The 24,584-nt window shown below is 47.5% G+C and overlaps 1 protein-coding gene across 3 annotated transcripts in view; it reads left to right on the forward strand.

Moving 5' to 3' along the window:
- Positions 1 to 23,634, forward strand: part of ADAMTS17 (ADAM metallopeptidase with thrombospondin type 1 motif 17) — a 317,509-nt gene extending 293,875 nt beyond the window's left edge. For 2 of the 3 annotated variants that reach the window (XM_075896951.1, XM_075896952.1), the window contains 2 exons: positions 12,957 to 13,134; positions 19,103 to 23,634. In XM_075896951.1, the coding sequence (XP_075753066.1) occupies positions 12,957 to 13,134; positions 19,103 to 19,254 (330 nt within the window). In that variant the 3' untranslated portion in view covers positions 19,255 to 23,634. The other variant, XM_075896953.1, reaches the window with a different exon arrangement.
- The last annotated feature ends 950 nt before the right edge of the window (positions 23,635 to 24,584 follow it).

The raw sequence follows: 24,584 nt of genomic DNA on the forward strand, positions 1-24,584 counted from the left end.
ATTTTGGGTTTAAAGACACCATAATAACGTGTGTTCTTCCTTCTACATTATCCCAGGGGCGTTTCAGCAGGGATCAGAGCCAGTGACTTGTTAACACTAGTCTTGAGAGAGAAATCATTCTTGGAGATGAAAAATGGGTGAGGTAGCTGTATTTGTAACTTTAAAAACAACAGGTAGTCCCGTGGCACCTTAAAAACAAACGAAAATATATAGTATCATGAGCTTTCGTGGGCAAAACCCACTTCAAGCTCGTTTGAGGAAGTGGATTTTGCCCACGAAAGCTCATATATTTCGTTAGTCTCTAAGGTGCCACAGGACTACATTGAAAGATGTGGTAGACATTTGATACTTTTGCTGTAAAGGTGCAGCTCTAAAGAAGAGGAGGAGGCTGGCATTCGAAGGAAATCAAAAGATCAGGGTTGTATTCCCACCTCTACCACAGACTTCCTTTGTGGCCTTGGACTTCTCTGTGCCTCAGTTTCTTCACAAGCAGGAGCAGTAACACTTGCCTACCTTGCAGGAGTATTGTGAGGTTCTCAGATATAATGATGACGAGCACCATAGAAGAACTAATGAATGCAGGCATGAATGTACTTTGCAGTAAGAGAGCCTAAGACTTTTCACACTGAACATTGAAAAATGAAATGGGCAAAATGCACAGGTGCAAAACTGAGCCTGACGTTTTAATGATGAGGTTGGAGTTCTTCTGAAAATGCAGCCCTCAGGCAAGTGATTGGACAATGCTGAATGTATAAAAACTCCTTCTCTGTAACTCTGACTTTCCTGGGTGACATGCTGGCCCTACTGAAGACAATGGACTTTTACCATTAATTTCCAGGGGGCTGGTATTTCCCCCTGCCTTTGGAAAGAAAATAGAGGGACAGAGAACAATAGAGGGGCAATATGAAGACACAGGGCACTGGTCCTGAAGTTAGGAGGCCTCGGCTCTATATCTGACTCTGCCACTGACCTACTGTGCGACCTTGGGCAAAGCCGTTTCACTTCTCTGTGACTCTTGGTTCCCCTCTCACTCTTTGCCTGCCTTGGCTGTTTAGACTGCAAACACTTTGTGGCAGAAAGCGTCTCCCTTTTGTACAGTGAGGCCTTGATCAGCAGTCAGGGTGCTGAGTCCAAAGCTCATCATACTGACCATTACTGTCCCATAGTTTCCTTGTACTCCCCCGTCAGTGTCTCTGTATCCCTCTGTTGTTTTATACTTAGATTACTGTCAGCATCTTAGGACAGGAACTGTCTTTTTGCTTTTTATTTGTACAGCACATAGCGCAGAGAGGTCCAGGACTGGGGCTCCTAGGCACTATACTAATACAAATTACTACTAATAGATGCTGTGGTAATATAAAGTATTATTATTACTAATAAAGCAGTAAGATTGTTACCCATGTGACGGCCATTAGTATTCCATTTGAAGTCGAGCATATCCTAATGCAGTGTTGCCCTATGGGATTCTCGGAGATGGGTTGTGATTTCCAGTAGAACCTTCTGTTAATTGTGAAGAACTGTTGTTCTAGATAAAAAGTCTATTTCATTCAGTGCATTTTGCCTGCAGAGAATTAATGACTTGGATTGTGGAGTGGGAAGTATGCTTCTAAAATGTGTGAATGATACTCAGTGAGGAGGGGTGGTTGGCACTTTGGAGGATGGTATTAAAATTCAAAACCACCTTGACAGTTTGGAGAATTGATATGAATCAACAAGATGAAATTAAATAAAATGCAAAGTACTTCACTTTGGAAGGAAAAATCAAAGGCACAAATACAAAATGGAGAGTAACAGAGTAGGCAGTAGTATTGCTGAAAACTATCTCTACGTTAGAGTGGATCACAAATTGAATATGAGCCAGCAATGGGGTGTGTTAACAGGAGTGCCATGTGTAAAGACACGTGCGGTAATTGTCCTCGTATGCTTTGCTCTAATGGGGCCGCAGCAGAATTACAATCTCCAGTTCTGAGCACCATATTTTAGGAAAAAGATGGACAAATGGGAGAAAGTCCACGAGGAGAGCTACCATAAAGATTAAAAGGATTAGAAAACCTGACTTCAGAGGAAAGGTTTTAAAAAAAACAGTTGTGTGTAGTCATGAGAACAGAAGACAGAGGAGACCCCATGACAGTTTTAAAATATGTTACAGGCTGTTCTAAAGTAGATAGTGATCAGTTGTTTTCCATGTTTGCTGAAGGTAAGACAAGCAAGGGAACATTAGGAGACATATTAAGAAGAAAGGATCGTTAATCTCTGGAACAGGCTTCCACAGGAGCTTCTGGGACCCCGCCAGTGGAGGTCTTTGAGAGAAAACAATGGTGAGGGAAGGTTCAGGCACATACTTGGTCCTGCCTCAGTGCAGGGGGGTGGACCAGACCTCTTGACCTTCCAGCTGTACGCTTCTGTGATTGTTTTAAACTTCTCTCAGGATCTGTGGATTTCTTAAGGAATTTCATCACCATCATTACAGCTTTAATCACAAAAATAATATATAAAGGATAAAAAAAATGTGTAAGAGGGAGAGCTCGTTAATCATTAGCCTTCTGTTCTAATTCTTGAGTTATCCTGCAATTCTGGTAAAGAATTTAGGAAAAATTTTTTCAATGGTAGGTATGTGCAACAAGTAAATTCACCATTTAACACTCATGGTACCCAGCCTGAGGGCTGTTATGCAGATTGAAACCCCATGATAATCAGTGTCTCTTCGTACTAGTCAGACAGATGTTGCACGTACAGATGTCTTCTGCAGAAACATCTGTTGGCGACTCTCTGTAATTTTGAATTCTTTCTATCAGCCTTTCAGGATTTATGATGTGCAAAGAGAAATTAAGGAAGCAATTTTTGAGAACACCTTTAAGGAACAGCTAGCATCCAATCCTTGGTCTCACTGTGCTCCTAAGCGTGGCAGTGCAAGGACTAGCAAGCAGTGTTTCAGCGTTATCCATGCTGAGCAGCAGCAGTCAATGCTATGGTGACCGGAGGAGGGGGCGGGTTGGCATAAGGGAATATCTGTGCTACATAGAAGGTGAAGCTAAACAGTGTCATGCTAAATTCAAACACACCCAGCAGAATCTTGAGGTTAAATTCTCAGTTGTTTGTAAATTGCAGTTAAGTACCGTTAATTAATAGATAAGTCACTAAAGTGAGTGTTCAGACTAGCCCAAGAAATTCTTTATAAGATGAGACCTGTATTCTTCACTGGGCAAATCAGCGTGACTCCATTAAAGCCTTGCAGATAGGGGACCAAAGCCAACCCTGGCTTTGAGACCTGGCCTGACCACCCACATCCTGGTCTCTAAAGCTGTCCTTAAAATCTACTAGGAAGGCTCGTAAGTGGTAAATTGGGCTTTCTTGGTAGAGCATATTATTGCCCGTACTGCATTTTGTGGCACTGTTATTTCCCCACAATGTCCATGGATTTAAACCCGGTCTCTTTCTGCCGCTGAACTCTGCATAACTCTTCAGAATGAGGAAGTCTAGCTGAATTATGCATTGAGACAGGCTGGAAACGCTGGTCCTGTTGTGTTTTGTCGGTCATCCGGGCTTCAGTTTTGAAAGCACAGCTCTAGGCAGTTAGAAAAAATTATGCCTCTTAAAGTTCGGAGATACTGTCACATCCGCCATGAGCATTTCTGTTATAATTTATTGTTTCTTCCCACTCAGTTTACTGAGTTAGAGGAGCAGACATTTTTTCCTTGATTAAATTAAACAAACCAGTCACTTAACTGAAGTCCTCAAATGAAAGATTGCTGCTAACAAGACCAGATCTGTTTTCTGAATCCCTCCCCCCCCCCATGTGAAATATTGAGAAATCACTTACAAGATGCTCTGGGCTAATTAGATCTTATCAGTGGAAAGAAAGAAGTTTCATTCTTTAGTGCATAATTAATGAGACAGCAGTGGAAGTTGCCCTGAAGTGTATGCACATGGATTGCTTGCTGCTGCGTTGCTTTGCAGCTGAAGAGACTAAATCTGCAAAGTTCATTATAAGCCTGACAGTATGGGACTCTCCTCCTCCACCCCCCCCCCCCCCCCCACTGAGGGTGGTTGAAATCCAAAGAGCACAGAGTCAGCAAGACATTTGTTAGCACAAATTTCCTTCCTGAAACTCACCTCACTTTCCTTCTGCCTTTCAAAGGTGCAGGACCATAGTAGCTTGGGGGGATGGGGGAGCCGTCCGTTCTTTACTAAAATCCTGAAGTGCTTGAACTCTGGAGCCAAGATCTATGAAATGTTACAGACCTCGCCACAGAGTTATCCCTTGGCTCCACTAACTTGTAGAAAAATTAGGAAGGAGCAGGCCTCCTGACAGGGGTGGGCAAAGGGAGCAACTGCCCCAGGACTGGGGGCACAGTGATTCAAAGGGGTGTGGGGCTCTGGTTGCCACTGCAGCAGCGGCAGAGCCCTGATATCTTTAAATCACCTCTGGAGTGCCATGCACTGCTCTCCAGGTGGCTCTCACCGCTGCGTAGGGAGGTGTAGGGGCCAGCTGCGCACTCCAGGTAGCACTGAGGGGAGGGGCCGTGGTCCCGGCAGTGCTGAGGGTCTGCTGCCATTGGCCCCACCCCTTGTGCCCTCAGCCCCACCTCTTCTGGCCTTCCCACCTTGCCCAGGTGCCCAGTGTGGCTGTCAGCTCCCCTGGGAAGAAGCAGACAGTCAAAAACCTCCTCTCAGTCATTCACCCACCAGACTGCTTGAGCTGGGAAAAAATGGCAGAAGTAAATGTCAGGTAGCCCCCTCTGGTTACTAGATTTCCCACTACCAGGTGACTTTATTGGTGGGCCCCAAAAACCTGATACACCAGTTTTTTCTGCTTGCGGAGCTGCTGTCTGTTGTTTAGAGCTGTTCCAGTAGCCATGAGAGAACACTTGTCCGTGATCCTCTTTTGCTGCCCGGCTTTGGAATTTCAGCTCAACCCGGTGGCAAATGGACTAGACAAAAGGCAAATTTCAGAGGTAGCCATGTTAGCCTGTTTCAGCAAAAGCAACAAGGAATCTGGTAGCCCCTTAAAAACTAAAAAAAGTACATTCGTGCTTAAGCTTTGTGAGATACAAACCACTTCCTCAGATGCTCAAGGGGGTTCTCATGCGAACCGGTGTTTGCAGCTTGGTAAAACTGCCTACTGGGAATTAATGATCTCACATCAAATTCATCCATTGTACAGGCAGATAAGGAGGTGATATGTGGGAGGGACAGGAAGAGCCACTTGCCCCGGCTGGTAGGGGTACATTCAACAAAGAGCTGCCACATGGACAGGAGCAGCTGTATTGCTGCCAGCCCTTCCACAAAACAGCTTCTCCTGGGGTGGGTGCAGCCTCACTAGAGGACATGGCTGGGGGCGATGCAGCCGCGCCAGAGGAGCTGCGGGAGTGGGCCTGCCCAGCACCCCCTGGTCTGCTCCTTTGGCTGCTGCCATTCCCAGGAGAGTGGAACTGAACTGCAGTGGTAAAAGCAGCAGAAGGGAGCTGCTCTCAGGAGCCGTCCCTCCCCCCTTAGCACCATCCTCTGGCTGGACTGCACAGACCCCCAGAGATGCAGCGGTGCAGAACCACTGAGGCAGGCGGTACAGCTGCGCCAGAGAAGCTGCTGGCCCCAGTTCTGCACCTTTCCCTGCTGTGGTGCCAGAGAGCCCTGCAGCTCAAAACTGTGTCTAGTTCATCAGGAGGACAGAGCCCCTCCTTCCCAAGGAAACATGGGACAGGGAGAGCGCAGGGTCCCCAGCCTGTGATAGGGTAGGAAGGAGTCACATGGAAGGGTCTCGTGCCTCGTGTTAGCTGGTGCCCCCCCTCCTCCCCAACCATTTGTGTCCCTCCCATGAGTCACCTGGCTCCAGTATGTTTCTGCAGAACTGGAAAGAAGCAGACTCCTTTAAATGCCAGAATTCCAGGCAGTGGGTGGTAACCAACTAACGGGACTTGTTTTCAAAGCCGTCACCACCTTCTTGAATTATCTCATTGGGGAACAGGCCAGTCACGTAAGAATGTTGCCGGCAACAAACTCAGTGTATTGGCAGAATTGGTTGAGCTGGGAAACCCTGATCCTTGTGCTGGCAGAAGTACCTTTTGGAAGCAAAGCCTCTGCCAATGACGTTTGGGGCGTTGGTGATCCTCAAGGCAGCCGTATATCTGGCTAGCTGGGTGCCGTGGGTATTCTATCCCAGTTTCTCTCTCGATATGGAAGCAAAGGCATTTTAAAGGACAAGGATGATCTAGTGCAGCGTCCCCACTCTTTTTCCCCATACATGTGCAGAATGACTGTTGCTGTGTGCACCAATAAGGAAGTGGTATGTGACACACCACCTCCATATTGGGGCACATAACAAAATTCATGTGATGGGGTTGAGGGGTTCAGAATGTGGGCTGAGGCAGAAGGTTAGGATGCAGGGGTGTGAGGGCTGTAGCTGGGGGGGTGTGGCCAGGGGTGAGGGTTTGTGTGCAGGCTGCACTCGGGTTATGGTGGGGGGAGAGGTTTCCCTCCAGCTCTCTCTCCCTGCAGCACCTGGTCATGGGGGAAGAGACGTCTCTCCCCCATGGCAGTAGCGCTGAAGTTGTGCCGTGGATAGGTGCCCCTCCCTCGGCAAGGGGCTGAGTAAGGCCTCCCCCTCAGCCCGCCACAGCAGGTCCAAATAGGGGAATGAGAAGCACCCCTACCACATCCATGGCAGGTCCTAGCCGGGAGAGGGGTGCCCGTCCCCTGGCTGCAGTTTGTCCGGGGCTGGGTTTGGTCCAGGGGAGGGGTCCCGCAGCCACAGCAGGATCTAGCAGAGCAGCTTCCCTGAGCGCCTGGCTGGTGCTTGTTAGGTCGCTGAGCAGCCACGTGTCCATGCAGCTTCCTGGAACTCCGGCGGTGTGGGAGTCAAATGACAAAGGCTGAGGAGCTCTGGTCTGCACCTGGCTCTGTCACTGATGCAGCAAGTTTTGCGAAGCCTTTCACCTCCTGTAAGCCTCAGTTTCCACATCTGTCTAGACAGCCGGGCGACTTGGACTTCATCAGAGCTTGTCAAGCCTCTCGATCCTCAACAAGATGCCCCGCATGTGCGAACTGCCTGTGGTTTTGCTAATAAGAATGGAATGAGTGAATCAAGTCCAGTGTCTGCTGGTAAATATTTTAACCATGCTAAGCACAATGCGTCACCTCTGGTGTGTGTGTGTCTTCAGCAGGGGCTCCGCATCCCACCGGGCTTTTGCCTCTGCTGCCCTCCTCTGGTGCAGCGGGGAAGACGCATGTAGCGGCACCAGGTGAAAGGAGCAGGAGTATTTATGGGAAGCATCACTTCGAATTTGATTTCTCTGCTACTTTTAACAATGTCCTCTCTTCTGAATGCAGTACAGTATCAGTAACCAATCCTCCTCCCCTTATGTAATTTCTATCTATTCCTATTTCCTATTGAAATTCCTTTGTAGAGAGGCTATCCAAGTATAGAATTGAAAATTTCTTCTTAAAATAAGCCAGATGTCCGAGCCTACTTTAGCTGCCAAGCCCAAAGAGTTCAAGAAAGATGTTAAAATCTGTCTTCCTGGCTGTGAAAGACTAATTGCATCGCATAGGTCTTGATCCCAGTCTCCCAGGAGAAGGAATCAAACTGCTTAGGGCAAAAACTCTGCTGTTATTTGTCTAAGGAGGGGAGTTGGCCATGTCTGTGGAAAAAGTTTCATGGCCTACCCTTCTTGCTGGCTTACAGATGCAGACAGAAACGCGCGCACACACACTCTCATGAATGTTTGCAACACAGCGACTGAAAATATTTAACACACTTTGGCCGAAAAAAAATCCATTTTTGGTAGAAATATTAAAAAATAGAATAAGCAAAAAAAAAAAAAAAAATAGACTCAGGGGGAGAGAGAGAGAGAGAGAGAGAGAGAGAGAGAGAGACAGGACATGGAGAGCCATGGAACAGCCATGTTCTTACCCTCACAGAAATCTGTGGCTTTGCAGAGGTCATTTTAATCATTATGTATCTCAGCCTCTCCAGCTGTCCGATGGAGATAATATTCACTTACCTCACAGGAGTCTGGTGAGAATTAATTTTAATCTTTGGCAAGCACCTGTCTGATTACAGTGGCGGCTGATTATTGTTGCAGTTCATTAGATGAGCAGTAATGACCATCTAGTGGAATCCGAACTAGATTTTAATTTCCCAAGCCCTAAGAATGCAAATAAGCCAGTAACGTCACGTTACCATCCTCCAGTTCAGTAGAAAGTAACAGAGTGTATAAAGCACTTGGAGAGGTCAGTGGCTGGCAACCAAATGCAATGAACTCTTTGCAGTTTGAGACATCACCCCCATGCCTATAAACTGGTGAAATGTAGCCATTGACTGGCTGACACCTGAAATGGTTCCTTCTGAAAGCAGCTAGAAGTAGAGCTCCCAGGAGGGGAGGGGTATTGTTAGTTAGTCCTAAGCAACATGCAGGAGACAGTACAAAAAGTAACTGTGGTTGAGCCATCAAGAGACAGTGGCCATCTTATAACTGACTCGGTGCATCCTGGTACTCCCCATCTGTCTGTCTTTATCCTTCTGTTTAAAACCCTTATATGTGGCACGGATGCTGCTTTCAGGAAGCAATAATAGAGTCTCAGAAAGCATGCATTCCTCAGAACACAAAGGGGCCAGGATGGCAAGGAATACACCAATGGGGCTAAATGGTAAAGGCCAAGAGGTTACTCAAACCAAACAGAGATCCTTTAGAAAATGGAAATCCAGCCTTAGTCGAGTCAGTGAATAGGAGTGTAGAAGATGGCTGGCAGTACATGAGGAGGAAGTAAGAAGGCTAAAGAGGGATTTGAAGAGCAAACTGTTAAAGGCATAAAACCAAGCAAGAAGAAATGCTGTGATTGTATCAGAAGCAGGAAAACTCTACAACAATGGTGGGCATCCTGCGGCCCACAGGCTGCATGTGGCCCGTTATGGTTCTGTGTGTGGCTCGCGAGACTCTTTTTTGTTACAGTTGCCCACATACAGGGTTGTCAGATTTCCCTGGTTTCCATTCACATCAGTTTTTTTCCTACTGGTGTTACTAAAGGGACCTGCACGTAAAGCAAAGGCACATGAAGTGAGGTGCATGCTGATTGCACACGTTGACTGTGAGAGCCGTGCGCTCCCTCTGCAACCAAAGTGCAGCTATGGTTCACCCAGCACACCCCGTAAATTCTAGGTACAGACACACAGTTAGCCAAACTACCCTGTCCCAGGAGACTGTCTTGGTTACAACAATCTTGCGGCCCACTGAGATGAAGGAGGGCCACTCATGTGGCCCATTCACTAGCCTAAAAAAAATGAGGAATCCCGTGGCATCTTAGCAACTGACATTTATTTGGGCATAAAGCTTTCGTAGGCAAAAACCCACGTCATCAGGCGCAGCCTTGTAATAAGATGCATCTGATGAAGTGTGGGGTTTTTTGCCCATGAAAGTTTATACCCAAATAAATCAATTAGCCTTTAAGGTGCCACGGGACTCCTCGTTGTTTTTTGCAGACACAGACTAACGCAGCCACGCCTCTGATGCTTGTCACTAGCATAGGTTGCCCATTGCTTCTTGGCAACAAGCAGTGATTTCACTGGGCCCCCAAGGGAGCCATTAAAGAATATAAGGATATTGCTCGAATCTAAATGATTCTCCAGAACAAATGATGCTGGAAACAACTCTTTCCTGGAAACAAAAATAAGGCCTTTCCATCACTGCTACACCTGAATGCCGAGCAATTCAGAAGAACTGCTTCACCATGCCTATTTCCCATGGCTCTACTTGAAGCCAGGTTGAATCACCCTTCAGTGGTCAGCAAGGAAGGGAGAGAGTCTAAGAAGCCTCCCCTCAAAAAATCTCTTTGCACTCCTACCCGGGGACCAACCCGCATTCCTTTTGCTGGGCATTCTCTGAGCAGAAGTACCTGATGATTCTAGCAACACAGGCAGGACAACAGGACTGGGACTCTGCTCTGAAGTTCTGCAGCAGACGGAAGTCAGGCAACCCATCATGTACCATTTCCAGGCTGTAGCAGGGGCTGTATTTCCATAGCAGTAAGGTATAGAACCATAGAACACTAGACCTGGAAGGTACCTCAAGAGGTCATCAAGTCCAGTCCCCTGCCCTCATAGCAGGACCAAGCACCACCTCGACCGTCCCTGATAGGTGTCTGTCCAACCTGCTCTTAAATAGCGTCCGTGATGGAGATTCCACAATCTCCCTAGGCAATTTATTCCAGTGCTTAAACATCCTGACAGGAAGTTTTTTCCTAATGTCCAACCTAAACTTCCCTTGCTGCAATTTAAGCCCATTGCTTCTTGTCCTATCCTGAGATGTTCAGGAGAATAATTTTATCTCCCTCCTCCTTGTAACACCTTTTTAGATACTTGAAAGTTGTTACGTCCCCTCTCAGTCTTCTCTTTTCTAGACTAAACAATCTCAATTCTTTTGGCTCCCGTTGGCCAGTGCATCTCAATATGGTCCCTACTCTAGGGAGTGGTTTAAGGCAGTGGCTTGGTTTTTTATGGTACTTCTGTCAATCAGTCTTTCTATCCCTATGTCTTCATCCCACCTGAAGTGTATCCTTCTTTTGACTTTCTTAACTGTTGCGCTTTGACAGTGAGTATCTTTACCCTGACTGGCACTTGGCCAGGGGTAGCTGTGCCACGCCAGCAATGCTCAAGAAACCCAAAGAGGACTCAATTTGCCCTTTGCCATATCTTCCCAGCATCACCTCAGATGCCCTCCCCCCTTCTGCCCTCTTTGTGTGTGGCACCAGCAGACATAGGCCCCCTGCCAAAGGCTTGCAACCAACCCATTGTTTCTTTATTTTAAATACAATGGTCTTTTATTAACTCCAGCTGGGGCACCACACTCTCCTTGCTGCATTCACTTCATTAAAGTTGCTCAGCTTGCGAAAAGGACATTGTCAGCCACAAGTGTGGGGCAGGAGGAAAGGGGAGGGGGAGGTGCCCATTGCATGACAACAAAGAAAATGCATAAATGGGCCTCTCCTTCCATGGAAAATAAAAGCCAAACTAGTGGAGAGCAATTTCCAGTGGACTCCCTGGAAGGCAGACTAGCGCCAGAGAGATTTGCAGGGATAGATGGGGCTGAATACTTGGATAGATGATATTTCCTCTGGTGTACTGACACACTGCCACCTTTGTGGGCCCAACAGGACAGGCCTTTGAGTGCTCGGGTGCCCACCTCTGGTGCAGTCCTTTGTTCTGTAGAGCCATGCCCTCTGAGAGAGCACGGTGTGCTGTGAAGGACAGACTCTCGCATGGTGGGGAGGTCGCCCTTAGAAACTCGGCCAGTAGTGTTCCCCTAGAGCAGGGGTGGGCAATCCTTTTGATGGGGGGAGCCACCCCAAGATTTTTGTAAGTGGTCAAAGGCTTCACTTTTGTATGGAGAGGCGATGGGGTCTCTGTGGGGTCTGGGATGAAGGTTGGGTGGGGAAGGGAGCTCACAGTAGACACTGGGGTGCAGGAGAGGGTGTGGGGTCTGAGGGGAAGTTTGGGTGAAGGAGGGGGTTGTGACCTGGGGAAGGGGATTGGGGTGCAGGATCTGGCAGGGGGTATGGTTGCAGGAGAAGATTCTGGCCTGGGGAAGGGGCTGAGGTGCCAGAGGCAGGCTGTAGCCGGGAGGCGCTTACCTAAGCAGCCTGGGTAGACACTCATGTTATCTCAGCTATCTCAGCTCTAGGTGGTGCTGCTTGGGCTCTCAATGCCACCCAACCCCCCGGGTCTCCTCACGGGTGGTTAACCCAAACACCTTCTAGAGCTGCAGCATCCACATGGCTCTTTTTAACAATCTAGCTCCAGCCCAGCTCCTGCGAGCCTGCCTGCTCCTGACTCGCCCCCTGCTGCCGGATACGTGTACGTCCACACAGCCCCCCGAAGCGAGCCTCCCCGCCCGAGTTGGCGGGCTCAGAGTAGCGGCCCTTGCTGTAACGCGCTGGACGTCGCTGCACAGACGGCACTCTGAAGCCCACCCCCCACCTACGGCCTCAGAACCTGAGCGGAAATTTAAAACACCAGCTACACAGCTATTTTAGAGCACTCCCCTGAGCCCCACTAGCCCAGGTGTTGACTCTGGATGGGAGGCCTGCTGCTCGTGCTGTGTAGGTGGACCCAGAGAAAGAGGAGGCGGAGGAAGGGGGGGAGGAATGGTGCCACAAAGGCAGTTGCCCACCCCCTTTCCACATAGCCAGGTGCGCCTCTCTGCACACAGGCCTAGTGAATGTGATCCAGCCTGGAGCCTCCACAGGGGCAAACGTACTAGCTGAAGGACATGCTGCTAGCCGTTGTCGAGGCTATTGGGCAGAGTTTTGCTGTGGGTTCACTGTGCCCTTTACTCCGGTCACTGATTTGGTGGTTAGTCTGCCTTTCCAAGCCACGGGGGCTGGCCAGTGACTCGATGAGGCAGTGGTTCTCAACCCGTGGCCCGAGCACCACCCAGCTGCATCCTATGTAGGCTACATCTAGACTGCTTTCCTCTTCTGAAAGAGGAAATGCAAATGAAGCGCTGATTAGCATTTTCTTGCACTTCATTTGCATATCTTCTTTCAATCCTTTTTTTCGGAAGAGGTTTTTTTTGTTTTGGTTTGTTTTTTTTAAAGTAGTCTAGATGGGGGTTTTCAAAATCTCCCTTTTTTGAAAGAACCCTGTAAACCTCATTTTTTGAGGAAGAAAGGTTCTTTCGAAAAAGGGGGGGGTTGTACAAAAAACACCATCTAGACTCCCCCCCCAAAAAAAACCTTTTCCCAAAAAAGGATCGGAAGAGGATATGCAAACGAAGCACAAGAAAATGCTAATCAGCACCTCATTTGCATTTCCTCTTTTGGAAGAGGAAAGCTGTCTAGACATAGCCTATATGACAGCCTCAGTGCCGAGCAGCTGCGAGCCGGGTACCACGGAGCTGCATATGCCACCCACAGTGGTAAATAGGCTGAGAACCTCTGCACTAAGGTGTCCCTCTCTTCTCCAGTGCTCCTCAACATGCGGGAAGGGCCTCCAGTCACGTGTGGTGCAGTGCATGCACAAAGTCACCGGCCGCCATGGCAACGAATGCCTCATCCTCTCCAAGCCAGCAGCCTACAGGCAGTGCCACCAAGAGGCCTGCAATGAGAAGATAAACGTCAACACAATTACCTCGCCCAGACTTGGTGAGTGGGGGGTGAGGAGCTACACTTCTTGGGGAGGTTAAATAATCAACCTGAAGCCATGAAATGCCATAGCCTATATCCTGCCCTGATATCTGGGAAACCTAGTCCTTGGGCTGCATGTTACCAAAACAAGTTTCTAGATGGGGTGGACAGTAATTTTTTATGAGGGGTCACTACAAGAATTTGGTAAGTGATTGCGGGCCACACCCTTCCATCATATTAATGAAGGAAGTGTGGGGCCTGGGGTGGAGGTTGTATGTAGAAGGGAGGTTGGGGTAAAGGACTGGGATGCAGGAGGGTGTGTAGGATCTGGGAGGGAGCTTGGGCGAAGGAGGCAGTTGTGACTGGGGCGCTGGACTGGGTTGCAGGGGTTTGGGATGTGACCTTGGGCAGAGGATTTGGGTACTGAAGGGGGTGCAGGGGTTTGGGTTGTCACCTAAGGCTAGGGATTGAGGTGTAGGAGTTTGTGTCCTAGTGCAGGAAGCAATTGTGATTTGGGCAGGGGATTGGGATGCCAGATCTGGGAGGGGATATGGGTGCAGGAGGGGTGCAGAGAGTTTGGGTATAGGAGCAGGGGGGGCAGGAGTGGGGGCAGAGGGTTGTGGAAGGGAGGAGCTGAGGTGCCAGAGGCAGGCTCTGGACAGGAGACTTACCTGGGTGACTCCTGGCCAGCGGAGCAGCATGTTTTCAGGCAGCCTGCCTGCCCTGCCCCCACACAGACTGCTGGGCCATGTGCATGTATAAATAACTATGAGCCGGAGGGGGGGGGGGTTGTGATGCTTCATGGCTGCCTGTTATTCAAACAGGTAGCTCCCATTAGCTGTTTTCTGGCCAGAAACCAGCCAATGGGATTGTGCTGGGGGCGGGGACAGCACTGAAGTCTTCCCCACCTCCCCTCCGGGCTCATAGTTTTAAAAGCAAAACAGCCGGCAGCCACTTTTGTGAGCAGTGTGTGCGAGTGGGGTGAGATAAGCAGGGAGTCTGCCTGGGGCTCCCGACTGCATCTGCAGGCCGGATCCAGTGGCTTGGCTTGCCGGATTCACCCCGCGGGCCTTATTTCTGCCCAGGCCTGTTCTAGATAGCTCACCAGAGACAGAAGCATGGAGACCATCAGAATCTCTGAGCAATTAATGTTCCAGAGCAGAAAGATTCTTTATTCTTCATAGCTCCGCTTGCCTCGCAGCTCTGCCAGGCCAGAACTCTTAGAGCCACGTTCCCGGACTGACCAATCGGAGCAGGCAGGCATATCTCCGAGAGAAGGGGTTGGGCGCCGGCATTCACCCACACCCAGTCCCCATTCCATGCTTCAAACACCTTGTCACATGATGGTGGGATGGGGTAAGCAGAGAATGTTAGAGATTTGGGTGGCATTTTCCTTAGTTCATCAGGTTGGCAAAATGAATTGAAATGGAAAAGCCGGGCAAATCTCACTTGCCTCTCACTACGATAAGTGATGATAAGTGCAATAAGATTCCATTCCCCTTTCCAAAAAAAATTGATCTTGACAAGTAGAATTTTCCAGGTTTGTAGCTTTTTGGAAAGGTGGTTCTTTTTGGTGGGACAACAGATCCCTCCCAAATTAATTGCTGACTTAAGAATGGGACGTGGGTGAAATCTGACTGGGTAGGGGGAAAGGAGTGAGAGTCTCCAGTTTTACTTTTTTCCCCGACCCCTTAATTATCTACCCAGGGGCGGCCCGTGAGCCTAGGCGAGTTAGGCAGCTGCCTAGGGCGCCACTGGCCCGGGCACCCAATGATGACATCACGGCCGTTCAGGCAGGGGCTCCGATTGCGCCACCCAGCCTAGGGCGCTAGCTGCTGCAGCTGGCCTCAGGCCACTCCTGTCTACACCCCTATTTGCCCTGCTGAGATGAGGCTGCTGGTAATAAATTGTCTATTTGCTAAAATATCATAACTGTCTGCAGCAGGCCCGGCATCCGCAGTCACCAGACAGGCTGCTCTGGTGGGGGACTGGGAGCCAGGAGCCAGTGGCAGCCTGTCCCCATGCAGGAGCTGGGAGCCAGCAGCCTGCCCCAGCACAGTCCCAGAATCCCGTTTAGTTGCTTAACCAGTTAAACATTAGGTTAAACGTTTGGTTAACCTAACATTTAACAGGTTAACTGGGATTATACATCTCTAGTCACCAGGATACATTAGGTCATCAACTACACTGGTGCAATGCCACTGCCTTCTGTTCGTGGCCTCAGTGCACTCCCTTTTCCTCCAGTGCCACTGGCTGGACTTTAAACAGTTCTGCTGATGGGGGCCCCAGAAAGGACCCAGCCCTCACTCTCACACTGTGCAGGACTCCCAGACGTAAGAAGCAGCACTGTTTATTTTTGGCCCTAAGGTCAGTGCCTCAGCTTCTACAAACACACACCGAGGGCGGCTCTGATTAGTAGGAAGGGAGCTATTTTTACAAAGTCACTTTTGAGAGTAGGACCATTCATAAAACTAATCGTGAGCCTTCTAAGCGAGAATTTGTTTCCCTAGCATCCGTAATTGAGGTTGGACCACTCTGGTCCGGCACCCTTGGGACCTGACCAGTCCTGAATAAGGGATTTTTGCCGGACCAGGAAGGGTGATTTATGACCCCTCTGCCATCAGCCCGCCCCAGCTGCTGGCCTCCCTGTTGGTTCCCCTGCTGCCCTAACAGACTCCCAGCCTTGCCGCAGTAGTTCAGTTCCCAAAAGGCCTGCCAGAACCCTCTGATGTTCCATCTGCCCTGCCACCAGCCCAGCCAGACTGCCGCAGCAGGGCTCTCAGCTGCTGGCCCCCTGCAGCCAGCCCAGCTGGGCTTGCGGCCCCCACAGGGCTCTTACTTCCAGCCCTCTACTGGGACCCTCTGGTCAGGAAACATCCATGGTCCTGCCAGCCCCCGGATGTTGCTGGACCAGAGTGTGCTGGTTTAGAGAGGTTCAGCCTGTACTTTTAATAGCAGCTCTTTAAAATACGACAGGATACATTTTCTTCTCTGTGACAAAAGTGCAACTCAGAATGTCGCTGGTCCAGCCAAAGAGCTTCAAAATGCTTCTAAATCCTTTTGTTGAAAAAGAAAAATGAGTCTGTTTCCCAGAAAAGTTAGCACTTTACAGTAAGTCCTAGCTCGGGGGGCCACGGGGGAATCTTTTCATTTGAAGAATAAGTCTTTGACCCACCAATGAGATGAGGAATCTCTTCTCATTCACATTTCAGCCCAAAGCAGAGCTGAGTAGAGCTGTGCCCTTCACGTCCCTGCAAGTGATCTGCAAGTAATTTGGGATGCTTATGTTTCTGAACCTGCCTAGGAGGAATCACTGATGGCAGCAACAATGATACTTGAGATCAAGGAAAATATCTACCAATTATCAGCACTGAGCATTTTGCTTTTCTTCTGGATAAACAAGTTATGCTTTAGTTATCTTTAAACAGATGTTTTTATTTCCCAGTATATAAGCTTCATTAATAAGAATTGTACAGGAATATACGGCAGTATGCTTCAGAAACCCTCCAGAATTAGACCCTAAGCCCCTTGGAGCAGGGACTGTCTTTTTGTTCTGGGGTCGTACTGCACTTGGTACAGCGAGATCCTGACCAGGACTAAGCCTTCTAGGAGCTATGGTGATGCAAATAATCCGTGATGGCCATTGGAAAATGCTGCCTGGTCACTGCTCTAGGCTGCAATAGTTTTGACCCCGGGTAACATTTTCAGAAGTGCTAAGGATCTGTCTGCACTGCATTTAAACACCTGCCGCTGGCCCGTGCCAATGGACGTAGGCTGTTGGGGCTTGGGTTATGGGGCTGTTTAACTGTGGTGTAGCCCTTCAGGCTCGGGCCAGAGCCTGGCCTTGAGGACCTTCCCCCGCGCCTGAGGTCCCAGCGCCTCAGTTCTAGGCTGAGTCTGAGCAACACCACCTTTAAACAGGACCTTACGTCAGCTGGTATAGGCCAGTCACGGGCGTCTCGTTGCAGTGCAGCCATACACAAAGCGACGTAGGAACTTGGCTCCCTTTCTCAAAGGTGACTCAGGCATATAGGAGCCTACGCCCCGCTGATTTTTTTTAATGCAATCTTAAGTGCCTGAGCCACATTTGAAACTGGGACATAGCCTCCTAAGCAGCTTAAGCCCAGCTCTTCAGTGGCGTTTAGGTGCTTAACTCCCATCGATGTCAGTGGAAAGTAGGGTCCTCGGTGTCTTTGAGCATCAGGGCCTTAGGCACTTTTGAAAATGGCACTCCATGGCTGTAGAAGATTGCAGTATTTATCCCAAAAAGGGGAGCTGCACTGCACCCTCACCCTGCACTGTTCAGGGCGTCCCTGCTGTAAGTCGCCCCGGTAGACATCCGCTCCGCACTAAAGTCGTGGATGCTTGTAGGAACATTCTGAATCCTCCCATTCCCTGCTCTCAAGTCACGTGCAAAAAAAGCACACAACCATTTGCGCAAAGAGAAGTCAGTCACAGGAAAAATATTCCCTGCTTTAAGTTGTTTCGCTATAAGTCCACATTTTTGGACTTTCAGCAAGGACGTCCTGTAATTGCTAGGCATGACCGCAAGTGGCTCCAATGTCCCGCTTTTCTCTCCCTGTGAATCTGGCTTTTAACACATTGATTTTTGAATTGGCCTTTGCCCCTCTGCCCAGGCTGTTCTAAATACGCTAGGCAGCATTGTTGCCTTTAATGTTCTCCATATGTGTGCGGAATAAATGTTCGTATAGGCACTGCCACATGTGCGGATGTGCACCACCCGTAATACATACTGCCAGCTATGGGCGCTCTGCTTATCAGCTAGCTGGCACCTGAATCTCTCCTGGGTGGCCGCCCAAGTGCTCAGCTTACAGGAAACACTGCTGGGCAGCCTCCTTCATGATTTTTCCATTACAAGGCTTCTTTCCCCTGTTGCTGCAGTATCTGATACTTGTGCACATACGTCACTTTACGCATGTTTATAGCCCCGCTGACATTTCACCTGCTGGAAGTTAAAGCATGTGCTGCATGTGCTTTGCTCAGTCAAGGCTAGAAACAGGACAGTGTAAGAAGTGGTCTGATCCAGGGTGAAAATTCCTAAGGGTCTACAAGCATATCCCCAGCTGTTGCTTGCAATGCTCTTCTCCATGGTAGCTACTTCCCATTGCATTGGTCCTGTTGGCTGATCATTTCAGCAGCAACCCTACTTGGAGTATAAAGCATGTGACCCAAATTCTATAAAACATGCCTCCCCCCAACTTAAACCTTATCTACACGGGCACGTTTTGTCACCAAAAACGGCCTTTGGTTGACAAAACAGTGAGAGTGTACACACTATAATGCAACTTTTGTTGGGAAAAATACCCAGTTTAGGTGCCCAAAAACGTACACTCTGCGAGAGACTTTTGTCTTTTCCCCTCCCTTTATTGTTGACAAAGAGCCAGTATCCCACAGTGCCTGCCCTGATGGCTGTGCTCAGTGTTTCGTGATTTCTGCTGCCCTGCAGGCATGTGCCCCTTCCCTTTCAAAGCTGCAGGAAGTATTTGACAGCTGTGTGAGCCGCTCCATTTGGAGAACAGAGAACAAATCTTTGGGATGCTCCTGTTCTGCCCTGCACTAGAAAGACAGCAACAGGCAAACTATTCCTACAGGGGGATCATGGAGAGACAGCTGTGCTGCTTTGACATTCTTCAGCATGGAGAGCTCGCAGAGCTAGGAAAGCGTCCAAAGAAGCACAGGGATCAGCTCAACACTGTGCTGTGGGATGCTTTCCCACAGTGCTTTGCTATCCACAGGGTGCTAGCAATGTTGGCCATGAAATGTGGACAATGGGAAGCAGAAAAACTGGTTTGACCGGTTTTCACTTTTGGCAACTTCTGCATGTCGACAGCACTTTTGTCATCAAACCTTCCCAGTGTAGACACAGCCATAGGCCATCTCTCCCCTCATATGCTGCTGGGGTGGTTTTGCTCACACAGGGGTTGCTTCTCTCTAACGTGCTGGCTTCTTCTATTTCTGTCCGAAGCTGCTCTCACATACAAGTGCACAGGGGACCAGTGGACAGTGTACTGCAGGGTGATCCGGGAGAAGAACCTGTGCCAGGACATGAGATGGTACCAACGCTGCTGCCAGACATGCAGAGACTTTTACGCAAATAAGATGCTGCAGAAGAGTTAATGAATCGGTGCTGCTTCTTAGGGTATCCCAGCCATTTGTATGTAAATCACAGACTAGTAGGGTCTGAGTACTGGAATTACAAAGTGGTGGATTCCAAAGCATATCAAATGAGACTTGAAACAAATTCTGCAGACTGGCAGTACCAAAGGCATCCGCTCGTCCACCTTACGAAAGAATCATCTCAAGGAGCCAATCGCATAGAATTTTATTGTGTTTTGACATCATTACGTTTTTCATTAATGCTTTTTACTTTAATATATTACCAGCCACTGGATGGCTCGCTACCATTTTGAAGAGGAAAAAAAAAAAGGACGAGAGTTGTAAAGTGATTAAATTGACTAAGGTCATGTGTACCTCAGTGGGGGAAAGCCTCTGGCAAATAACTCAGCAAACGTGCAGACATTACTTAATACTGCAGCCTTGGCTTCCATCGCAGGCTCTTAATTCCCAGCAGTTAGCATGCTGCGGGGTGGGCTTGGAGGGACGCACACAAATGAAATGCTTAATTTAAAAGGGGGATTTGCTATAAAAGCTTGTGAAAACCGATAGCAGAGGATGGATGTCTCTGAAATTTCTGCAGAAAGCTCAGAGCAGTTTTATCCAACATTCCATTTAATGTAATTTTAAAAAAAACTAATTGGGAATTCCTTCTCCTGTCTGGTTCTGCAAACATACCCTCCTCTCTCTTTTTTAAAAACACATATGTTTTCTTTTATGATGCCTTAGTCTCCTCAAAGAGTTTAAAGAAATGGAAGCTAATTAACCTAAGAGCAGAAAGTTAATTTTAAGCCAGAACCACATGCATGAGAGGGAAATAGCTGGAAATCATTTGAATATAGAGGGTTTGTTGGAGAGGAGTTGCTTGACCTCCTCTTTCCAATTTTTTGGGATTCAGTCTGAGGGTGAGACAGAATGCTGTTTCTTACGGGTACTGTGAAACCAGCTAGTGTTGCACATACCAGAAAGAGAGCTCAGAATAGCACTTGAAGAGGGTGACTGAGAGACCAAATGGACCTTTCCCCTCTCTGAGGCGTATAAAGCATAAATCCTTTTGGTATAGAAAGAGAGCAGTGAGTAGACTTTCAGGGTAAAATTCTGGGCTAATTGAAGCCAAAACTCCTGTTGTCTTCAGTAGGGCCAGGGTTTCACACTCAATCTTGTCTCCTTTGCTTTGTTGCCCGGTGTTCTTTTTATCAGGACACTTGGAAAGTGCTGTGCAAATAGCAGAATGTGGTTCCCTGAATGTTACAGCACACAGTTCAATGTAGCTCTGCCATATCTAACTCAGACGTGTATCCTTTTCCCTCGCTAAGCTCTGCTGCCATGCATGCTGTGGGGAGGTGGCATTTAGGCGCTGAGACATCAGCAGGGCCAGAAAGGTGAATTATAGCTTCATACTCACTCAAGAGACACATATTAATATTTATGCTGTGGAAATGGACACAGGAGAAGATCCAGTCCCCTTGCTGAACATTGGGGAAGTCTGGATGGGAATGTGAGCATTGCGGCTCATGCCTCTCTCTTGTGTTATTGCTATTATTGTTTTGCTCTCACAGGCTAAGGGATAAAGGCATTTAGTACTTACGATTTTTAAACATCTTTTTCTCACTTATTAAGAATGTGCCAGGATCCAGGAACTCGGTGAAATAATTCGTTATGGTTTATTAAGAGCTGAGCTTTCAGACATCAGACTCTAACTTCCATCTGCAGACTGGTAACTGCATTGGCATCCACATTTGCAGGGGCAGAATGTGTGTCTGCTTGTGCAACTGCACGTTCGTGCAGCCAAGCGCCTTGAGCATGCTGAAAGGCACATGGTATCTGTAAGTGCTTGGCCCTAAGAGAGCTATATTCACATAGATGTGCCAGGGAAACGGTTCTAAATTGGTAGCTGTTGTTATACCGGTGGCCAGGCCTGCTGATGGGGGGGCTTAAGGGGCAATTGTCCTGGGGCCTGACAATCCAGTGGCCTGAGCCCTGGGCACTTTACATCGCCACCAGAGCACCAGGCATGCTCTGGCTGGCTCTGAGGGTCAGCTGGGGGATGAGGAGAGGGCACTGCACATTCCGGGCAGTGCTGAGGGCTGGCTGCCCCAACCCCGCCCCTTTACCCAATGCCCCGCCCCTTCCAAGAGTATAGAACCAGGCACCTCACCCTTTCCCCACATTGCCCAGGACCCCAACAGTCCTGTTGGCTGCCCTGCTGGTGGCACTTTTGCTAAATTCCTTTTAAAATCTGAATCAAACCTTTTCCTCATGCTTCTAACCCAGGGTCCAAATTCAGAGGAGGCATAGATAGTTATGTTACATTATCCAGTAGCGTAATTCCTATAAAATGGTGTCGTTAATGGTGAAAGAGAGGTGGGAGAGAATGTCGCTGGTTGATCCCATGGTGTGAAAAACAAAATTAACAGAGTAGGTAGATAAGCAAGTAACGAGAGAGTGCACGGAGGTATCAGATAAAGCAGAGAGCGCCAACTTTATCGTAAGACCTGCTAGTAGCTTTTCCTAGCATACTCTTCCCATCCAGTCCCTTAAGATGTACCTTTCCCCCAGCCCGTTGACACACACTTCTCTCCGCCATTCATGGCCCCCGTTGTAACGTGATTTGTGTCCCCGTTAGGGGTTTGGTGTTTTCTTAACGGATGACATTTCAGCTCACGAAGTGGCTTGACTGTGAAATGCCACATCCTAGCATGTCGTTTACAACAGCACGTTGCTCGTGTTGGAGGTCATGCTGTTGTGGGATTTACCTCAGACCCCTTCATTCTCTTCCGAGTGGTAAGGAATGGGTTTCTTAAGTAGTGGGAATTTTTTCACCTCCTCAGGGCCCTATCTAGTCAATAGAAAGACTCCCAGTGATGTCCATGTGGGTCAGGCCCCAAGTTTTCATCCCTGCAGTGGCACATGAATCTGCTAGCTTAATGGAAGGATTTCTTTTGAATGAGCAAAAATCGCCAGGCCAAGCTGTGCCGTTCATTTCTGAGCAGAAATACTCATGGCTTAAAAACGGATGACACAAGAAACCCCCCCTTTGTATTACTTGATCTGCTGATTACTCTAAATCCCCTCCCATTTAGTAATGGCCCAAAATAGCAACAATGTTTAATTCTGCACTTTTGCTTTATATCATTTTATAGGTGCTTTTACTATGAATTTACAGCTATGCTCTGTCCTCATTTTCTGCATACCAGTGGAAAAGAAAGCTGTTTATTTCAGTGTAGCCATGGCGGTATTTTTGTTGTTGTTCATAAGAGACTGATACTCTTTGTGGTGGTATTTCCATAGTGTAAACAACACTCTTTGTACTGTTCCTAAAGTACTGTACATTTCTAGTTGCACAATTGTGTTACTGAGTATAGATTCTCACTATCTTATGTATGGTGCTATTTTTTGTGTTGTTGGTGGAAAAGAAATCTTAGCAGTTGTTTATTGCTTGATATTTTATTATAATACAGGGATATATCCTCTATGGCAATAATATCATTTAAGGTTTTCATTACAGAGTGAAATGTATATATTTTTCCATTAGTTAAATTACCTATGTACTGTATCCATGTTTTAAAAAAAAATGTGCTGGCTATAAATAGGAAAAAAAACCTAGTCAAGCAGAATGGAACTAATTGTAAATGAAAATCAAAAAGAAAAGGTTGTTCCATTTTGAAAGAGATTGAGTAGATTTAATAATAAATTAATTTTTTCCATAACAATCTTACAAAGTTTATGAACTTGAAAAAAATGCAAAGCAAAACCAAACAGCTAACTGTGAAAATAAAGAAGTAGTAAGTCTGTAAGTAATGCATGGTGCATCTGTCTAATACTTGACTGAGACTTGGATTCAGATGAGTCCAGGACCCACCATTGACAACTGTGGTCGGTGTAAAAGGTCATTTGTCAGTGAAATACTGGCTGCTTGGGGTTCCCAGTGTGCTAACAAATCATGAACTGATGGGTCTCGTCCCAATGTGGTTGCAAAATAACATACAGGGAATGTTAATATGTAGCTAATGCCAAGTGAGTTCTTTGGTCGATGACACAACAGCAGAAAATGCCTGGCTGGAAAAACTGATCTAGGCTCCATTGGGGGAACGCTACATAGGTTTTAGGAGGCTATGGGGAGGGTAAAGCTTTTGCATGGGAGCAGGGGGGGTTATAAGTGCATTTCAGAGAATTTTCTTTCAATGTATATTAGAGTCAACGTGAACGGCAGCCATACCGGATGTTTAATGGCAACTGCAGTGCGAAAGCAGCCTAATGATGAAGGTTGCTGAAGTTGTGGAAATTATATTGGAGTAAAAACTGTCCAAACCCTTTGAAAGGTACCTAGGTAACTTAAGTGGCACTCTTCCTGGGGGTGAATAAACAGAATTATTCAAAGTGGAGCAGTTTCAGATGTGTTTGTTGTAGACACAAGAAATAACGAAGTATTTTTTAATGGATGGAAGAAATGGACAGAACAAACCCACAAACGAGTCACAATAAAAATGTAGAAGGTGTTTATGAAAGGAAGTGAAAACCCTTCAAAATAAAGCAAGCCTCCTCCGCCCAGACTCTCTTCTTATTTTTCTTTCTGCTTCCCTCCCTTGCCCCCTGCAGCAATTTACAGCCACTCTCTGTCCCCTGTCTAAACTTATTTCTTTACATTTTATTAAACCTAATAGGGCCTCTTCTGTATACATGGATTTTTAAGACCAGAAGGGATCTTTAGATCCTCTTCTCTGACTACCTGCATAATGCAGAATTTCCCCATTATCCCTGTATGGAGCCCAATAACTTTGCTCAACACATATTCCAGAAAGACCTTCAGTTTGAATCTGAAGACAAAAAATGGAGAATTCACTAGTTCCCTTGGTAGTGATTAAAGACCCTCACTGGCACACAACTTGTGCCTTTTCATTAGAATTTGTCAGGCTTTAACATCTTATCCTAGTTCTTGCAGTTCTTTCTCCTCTAAATTAGAGAGTCCATAAGTACCTGTTGTAATCTCCCTGTGACAGTACTTGTATTACTTCATCAGTCGCTTCTCAGTCTTCTCTTTGATAAACTGAGCAGATTGAGTAGCAACTGTTTTCTCCTAAAGACCTTAACCATGGCATCCATTAAATTCACCTTCCAGAATTTAAATTCTACAAGAAGGGGACAAGTAATGTGGGTGGGTTATTTAGATGATCTGTTTGAGTACCTCTACACTCTGGGACAAAAAGTTGAAGTTGAAGTCTACACTCTGGGACAGAAAAGTTGAATTAAGATATGCAGCTTCAGCTACCTTAATTGGGTAGCTGAAATTGAAGTAGCTTAACTCCACCTTTGGTGTTGTCTATACTGCAGGA

This window comes from Pelodiscus sinensis, chromosome 14 (genome assembly GCF_049634645.1).
Source record: "Pelodiscus sinensis isolate JC-2024 chromosome 14, ASM4963464v1, whole genome shotgun sequence".
NCBI lineage: Eukaryota > Metazoa > Chordata > Testudines > Trionychidae > Pelodiscus > Pelodiscus sinensis.